Genomic DNA, 7,500 nt, shown 5'->3' with positions numbered 1-7,500 from the left:
ACTACATGCAACACACAAAACTGAACCAAAGTTCAGCAACGGCAGCGTTTCCTAACAGACACATGCCAACACTCAACAGTCTCAAAACTCTTTGCGTGTTGGCATTTGTTTGCTGGCTTAATGTCGTAAGTGATACCTAAGTCAATGTGAAAAACATAATTCATTGCAAAATATTTCTCTTCAGCAGCACAAGAAACAACCCATGCTGTAGATTGTTGACATTTGTGACCCTCCACCACGGAATGAGTCGCATGTCACCTTTGCATGATTTTCATATTTTTACATTTTTCTAAAGAATTTTTTATGCTCTATCCAGTGGTGAAAACCGTTTTAGTTTGAGTTGTAAGCCTGTGATTAAGGTGACCCTCACACTGCTACCAGACACTCCCCGGACTTATATTAAGCCTAGCGCAGAACCGCGCGAGGTGACATGCGACTCATTTCGTGGTGGAGGGTCACATTTATCCAAATGGAATGATGCCTAAAGCCCATGTCAAATTGTGGGCAGATCTACTGTTATAGGCATGATTACCTTCATGAAAAGGAATGCATACAATTCTACCAACTTTGTTCAGTACCTGTTTGTTCCGTAGCAGGCAAAACAAACGCGCCACGGTCGCGCCCACTGTTGCCAGTGATTTTTTTTGTCGTTTTCAAACTTCTGTTAAGCCAAAAAGAAAAATATGTCTGTTTCCGGTAACATCGCCGAAAAAAATAGGGTCGGTCGGTCGTTTTTTTATATATTTTTTTTTCATTTTCATTTCATTTTCATTTTCATTACTTTACTGTCCAATCCCTGGGAAATTCGGGTCGCTTCCTCCCAGTGGAAAGCTAGCAGCAACGGAGTCGCGCTACCCAGGTGTCTGTGTTTATTATTATCATTTTTGTTTACCTTTTCTTTTTTTTTTAAACGCTTCCTTAGTTTACTTACAATTATTTAGCACATGTTTTTGACCTAGATATATTGAAAGTAAATAAAGTATACTTGACTTCATATTTTTTTTAGTTTTTTGGGTTTTTGGTTTTTTTGGTGCGAAAAGCGAAAAAAAATTTTAGGGTCGGCGCTTAAAAATAGGGTCGGTCGGGTTACCGGAAACAGACATATTTTTCTTTTTGGCCTTAAATATAAACCACATAAGGTACATCGAAACAAAAAACAGATTCGTGGAGGATATTTTACTGGCTGTACAATAAGTGCATACTTTTTAATTGCAATCTTTTTTTTACCTCTTCAAAAACTGGGCAATACGGGGATGGGGTGAAATAAGTCGTTACCGCAGGCAAACGTGTCACTTTGACACGCTACACAAATCGTAAAAATGCACGTTTTGTCAACCAGGTAAAGACAGTCGTAGAGGAAATTCATCCCTCTTTGTGATCATTACATTGGAAGTATCCTCCACTTCTACTCACGCAAACTGATTTCAGGACTGCAGGCCCTGAGTTGTGGGTCAAAGATCAAGCCTGTGGTGCAGTTGCGAATGTCCACTGTGCGTCCAGCGTCGCACATGATGTGGTTGGGGGTCAGCACATACCCCGGGTAGGCGTTGTACCCGTTAGGAAGACCCAGGCAGCTGGCCTGACACGGTATACACTCTGACCGGTCAAGGCAATGACCGATCATGTAGTCACCTGAAAACGAACCACGACCATTTTTTTTTTAGACAGATTCACAAATTATTATTAGTATTATAAGTACGTTATTTATTCCGTAATCTTGGTTCACACGTGAGATCAGTATTTTGTCGGTCTTTTTATTAGTCATGGTGTGTTGTTTCGTGTATAAAGTTCCGGGACGTTTCCCCGGACAATTATTTTTTTAATTATTATTATTTTTTTACAAGATTTGAATTAAGCTACATGCTGAAAACTGTAAGCTTTTCAAGTCCTTCATAGACGCTGATAACAATTGCTTGTCCGCTTGTTCCTGACTTATCACTTTGACTGAGGACCCTTATTTCTGGAGAGGAAAAAACAAGGACTTACACGGTTGAATCGGTTCCTCCCTTTCACCGCAAGTGACGACATCAAAACTTGTGCACATGGTTGTGTTGACGTCATACAAAAGTGGGTACCTGCACTCGAACTGTTTTGCCCTGAGCCCTGTGTGCCACGTGGTCTGTGCGCAATCAAAATGGCGGGCACAGTGATAGGGATCAGGGAAGACAGCGGTGGGTGTTTGGTTGCAGAACGCAGCGATTGAATCTGTTAAAGACAAAACGGTGTTAGAAATCTGAAACATATCTAGACTACTAACAATTACACATTAACATGCTTCCATTTGAAACTTCGAGGTCTTCATCGGGGGCTTCAATTATACTTTGGGAGGGCGTCAATCCACGATCAAGACCGAGAAGTTTCAAATGGAAGCATGTTAATGTTATTGTAATTCAATCTGACGACGATCTCTTTCCTGCTTTCATGCGATGGTAAACAGACAGAATTTGTTCTGTTCTGTTCACACACTACTTTCAGTCCACCTACCTGCAAGGGTCAAGTCCCAAGAAATATGTCTCTGTATTCCTATCTTATCACTCTTCTCCTGTTTTGTTTTGTTTCACATACATTTTCCCTTCTTTTATGACTGGTTTCTGGACAGCAAACTCTAAAACAAATTCTTTTCATCACAAAAGCGATCTTTGGAACGTAGTGCGGAAGAATTCATGCATCCACTTACGTCACGTATTCGACGTCATCACTTCGCATACCGTATGGTCTCGGTATTTCGTTGGCATTCATAATTATTTCCTACTTGTAAAATGACCCTTAAAGCTAACCGAGACTAGTTGAGGTTGTATCAATGCGCCTCGCCAGCAGGTGGTTAATGGATGTTTTAGCGAGTGGTTATCAACAATTAATGACCGGTAATTTTTTAATGAGTTGGGGCATTCTGACCAATCACAGGATCTGTTTCATGAAAACGCAAACTTGATTGAATTACAATACAACATAAACACTACAAAACATCAATCACTTACACATTAACATGGTTTCATTTGAAATTTCGAGGTCGTCATCGTGGATTGACGCCCGACCAAAGCTAATTGAAGCAATTAGACTTTGGGAGGGCGTCAATCCACGATCAAGACCGAGAAGTTTCAAATGGAAGCACGTTAATGTTATTGTAATTCAATCTGACGACGATCTCTTTCCTGCTTTCATGCGATGGTAAACAGACAGAATTTGTTCTGTTCTGTTCACACACTACTTTCAGTCCACCTACCTGCAAGGGTCAAGTCCCAAGAAATATGTCTCTGTATTCCTATCGTATCACTCTGCTCCTGTTTTGTTTTCTTTCACATACATTTTCCCTTCTTTTTTGACGGGTTTCTGGACAGCAAACTCTAAAATAAATTCTTTTCATCACAAAAGCGATCTTTGGAATTGACTGACGTAGTCCGGAAGAATTCATGCATCAACTTACGTCACGTATTCCACGTCATCACTTTGCATACCTTATGGTCTCGGTATTTCGTTGGCCTTCATATTTCCTACTTGTAAAAATAATGACCCTCAAAGCTAACCGAGACTAGTTGAGGTTGTATCAATGCGCCTCGCCAGCAGGTGGTTAATGGCTTTTTTAGCGAGTGGTTATCGACAATTATTCCCCCGTCTGCTTCTTTCTCTCTGTAAACGTGTAGGGCTAGTTATTTTTCTGTAACTTACCCAACAACCAAAATCACTTACCCAACAACGGGCCTGAATCCTCGATAGCTCACAGGTTGATGAGTTAGACTTTAACTAAGGGAACTACTTTTGCGATTGAAAAGTTCCGAATGCTCTAATGTACGAAATATACATCTCTAGACCAAACAATACAAACATACTGCATTTAAACTGGCAACTACAGGCTTGGACACATTAATCTCCATATAAAATCCATGAGTTTGGTTGTTTTCTAAATCCAAATCTAACGATCAGTGCAGAGAAACTCGCTTTAGATCTCTTATGGGTGCAAGCAAACTCCCAAGGCAAGTAACTCTCGTACTCTGCCTAGCGACAAGAGTGGTTCCCCTTCCAAATTTTCTGAACTGAGTTGCTTGGACAAAAGACTGCAATCCGACGGTTAGTTTTCGACAATATTTCATTTTATAAACAGATCACACGCAACCAAGTGCACACATCTCATCAATTTAAAGAACATACAGCGGTTTCATACATTATTTTGCCCCAGAAAACTGAACTTCATACAGTTTTTAACGTTGTAACACGGGTGCAAAAGTTCGTCTGCTGGTCCCATTCGAAGAAAGAACATTTCCTGAGCGATACCAAAACATGAACAGAACACACACTATCTGCCTTTACCGCCACAGCAGAATAACAACATAACTGTGTACTTGATTTTAGTCCAAAACAGGGAAACTGACAAGAAGTGTTGACAGAATTGAATGATTTTCCCTGAACTATACAACCGCGCATTATTCAATCGCCTGCGCAGGTAGACTGGTTGCGTGAATCGGATTCGATCAAACTTTCGCACAAAAACTCCTCTTTTCTTTGAATAACTGAAGAAAGGAGGAATAAAGAGGTGAAGCTCGCATTGTTCATGATCCGCTAACATCGACCATTATTTTTAATAATCACTGAGACTCGGCATGTAACCTCTACTTAATGACCGGTAATTTTTAATAAGTTGGGGCATTCTGACCAATCACAGGATCTGTTTCATTAAAACGCCAACTTGATTGAATTACAATATTGAATGATGTGTGGAAACAAATTCAGAAATTAGTTTAGGTACACACACAAATGTTTGTTTTCGATGTTGATCACCAGGCCCATAAAAATAAAAATAATAGGGTCGGTAGGTTGATTTGTTTATTTTATTTTGTTTGTATTTTTTGTTTAATTGAAGTTTCTTTTCCATTTACACAGGCATATGTGGGGTTTATTTTATTGGATAGAAGTCGCACGAACTGTGTACATGTCCTCTGGATGTGATAGAGGATGAACTTTTCTTACAAAGTCTGTAAAATCGAGTTTTGTCCTTTAAAAAAAACAATTGGTCGAAGAAAAAAATGTTTTCGGGTCCGGGGAAAAAAGGGTCGGTTGTGGAATCTGAAAGAGGGAACTTTTTGGGGAGTCATTCTTTATTTCTGTGAGTAAGGTGAAATAAGAAGCAACACGAAATGGCTTGTTTACATTGGGCATGGGATTCTGTCATAAATGTTTTTAAAAGAACATTTTACAATGTAGTTTGTTTGTAGGAACGTTGATGACGCTCACATTATAATTTAATTGTCAATTAACACGCACAGAATAAACGTCCGAGAAAGTTTGTTATTCTTTAAAAGCGTGTCTCATTGGACATACAAACAGAGATTACTTCAATATGTAATACATTCTGAAGTTCATAAGGATAACGTTATTATAATTAAGTCAGAAACCTGATAGTAAAATAACAAATAAGGCTGATAAAACCGGTGTATGTGTGTGTGTGTGTGTGTGTGTGTGTGTGTGTGTGTGTGTGTGTGTGTGTGTGTGTGTGTGTGTGTGTGTGTGTGTGTGTGTGTGTGTGTGTGTGTGTGTGTGTGCGTGCGTCTGTGTGTGTGTGTGTGTGTGTGTGTGTGTGTGTGAGTCTGTGTGTGTGTGTGTGTGTGTGTGTGCGTGCGTGTGCGTGCGTCTGTGTGTGTGTGTGTATGTGTGTGTGTGTGTGTGTGTGTGTGTGTGTGTGTGTGTGTGTGTGTGTGTGTGAGTCTGTGTCTCTGTGTGTGTGTCTGTGTCTGTCTCTGTGTATGTGTGTTTCTTCTGTTTTAATGCAGTTTTAAAAGTGCACAAAAAATATAATTTGGCAAATGAAAAATGTCTTTTCTTGTCAAAAGGACTCCCCTTGTCACGTCAGTTCAGACAGGGTTGTTCCCCTTGTTACTTATAATAGGACTCGGATTGACACATGGACAGATTGGCGAGCTTTCACCGACAGGGTCAGACCGTCATGACTTCCTGTCACATGCACGTGCTCATCCGGAACTGCACCGCAGATACTTTCACGGGCTATTAATTGGGATTAACCTTACCATTGTTTTGACTGCCTGGGGTGGTTTGAGTGACATCAGTATATGTCGCACTCATTTAAACTGTCAGAATTGAGATTGAAATCTTTTATCTTTGATGCCAAGAGTCTCAACAACGACACAGATGCGACGTGTATTTTTGGACGTTGGATTTCTTTACCTCTGATGCCAATTAATGTCAAAAAGACAACAGACACGTAGCTTAGGCGTTTCCGTCGTCAGCTGTCCTTTGATATAGATTGACGTTATAAAAATGTTCATCTCTGATACCAAGAAGTTTAACAACGACACAAATAGTCTTAAAAACGACACAAATAGTCTTAACAACGACACAAAGAGTCTTAACAACGACACAAAGCGTCTTAACAACGACACAAAGAGTCTTAACAACGACATAAAGAGGCTTAACAACGACACAAAGAGTCTTAACAACGACACCAAGTCTTAACAACGACACAAAGAGTCTTAACAACGACATAAAGAGGCTTAACAACGACACAAAGAGTCTTAACAACGACATAAAGAGGCTTAACAACGACACAAAGAGTCTTAACAACGACACAAAGAGGCTTAACAACGACACAAAGAGGCTTAACAACGACACAAAGAGTCTTAACAACGACACAAAGAGGCTTAACAACGACACAAAGAGGCTTAACAACGACACAAAGAGTCTTAACAACGACACAAAGACGACTTGTACATTTCCGTCAACGTCTTAAACTTTAAGACTCTGGATTGCCAACTAAGTAATTCTGATGTCATGATTCTTTGAAACTCTACAATGCAAAATGCAGTAACACTAACAGGAAACTATAGATTCTCACCATCTCTGATGCCAAAAATACACTGCCGTAGGGTGGGGTCAAAAAGTTGCCCAGTTCTGTCACATTTGGCTTGCCGTAGCACCGCGCCATTTTGACAGACGACGTAGTGTTCTGAGAAGGGTCGCTTAGGATCCAGGTAATCCCCGCTAGCAGAATTCTGACACTGAGACACGGAGGTGCATCCCCCTTTGTAATCACCTGAAAAGAATCAAGGGTCAGTTCAAACCGTGTTGAACCCTTTCTTTCCATTTTGAGACTATTTTCACCCAAACCCAAAGAGACGTCTGCCGCCCAGTCTTAACCTTTTCTGGAGAAACTCACGAAGCAATGACAGACAGACACTGACAAAAACGACGCAAAGTGGACAATAAAGGTGTAAAACAAAACAAATCGATATTGATGTTCTGTGTCTTAGAGACAGAGAGAGAGACAGAGAGAAAGAGAGAGAGAGAGAGAGAGAGAGGGAGACAGACAGACAGACGGACAGACGGACAGACGGACAGAGTGAAACCTATACATCCCCGACTATACGGGGTGTAAAAAGCAATCTTACAAGATGTCCGCGGCACAGGCCTGGTCCCACACAAGACAGTCAGACAGACAGACAGACGGACAGACAGACAGACGGACAGACGGACAGAGTGAAACCTATACATCCC

General features: G+C 40.6%; 1 protein-coding gene across 1 annotated transcript in view; it reads right to left on the bottom strand.

Annotated features, from left to right (window-relative positions):
* Window positions 1–7,497, bottom strand: part of LOC138946152 (uncharacterized) — a 34,960-nt gene extending 27,463 nt beyond the window's left edge. Inside the window, exons 1-4 of the mRNA XM_070317662.1 lie at window positions 7,395–7,497; window positions 6,842–7,039; window positions 1,987–2,205; window positions 1,414–1,632 (exon numbers count right to left, since the gene is read on the bottom strand). Coding sequence (XP_070173763.1) covers window positions 1,414–1,632; window positions 1,987–2,205; window positions 6,842–7,039; window positions 7,395–7,497 — 739 coding nt within the window. The remainder of the gene's footprint in view (window positions 1–1,413; window positions 1,633–1,986; window positions 2,206–6,841; window positions 7,040–7,394) is intronic.
* Window positions 7,498–7,500: the final 3 nt, after the last annotated feature.

This window comes from Littorina saxatilis, linkage group LG13 (assembly GCF_037325665.1).
Source record: "Littorina saxatilis isolate snail1 linkage group LG13, US_GU_Lsax_2.0, whole genome shotgun sequence".
NCBI classification, from domain to species: domain Eukaryota; kingdom Metazoa; phylum Mollusca; class Gastropoda; order Littorinimorpha; family Littorinidae; genus Littorina; species Littorina saxatilis.
The sequence above is the reverse complement of the archived record's forward strand: the minus strand, read 5'-3'. Positions and strand labels throughout refer to the sequence as shown.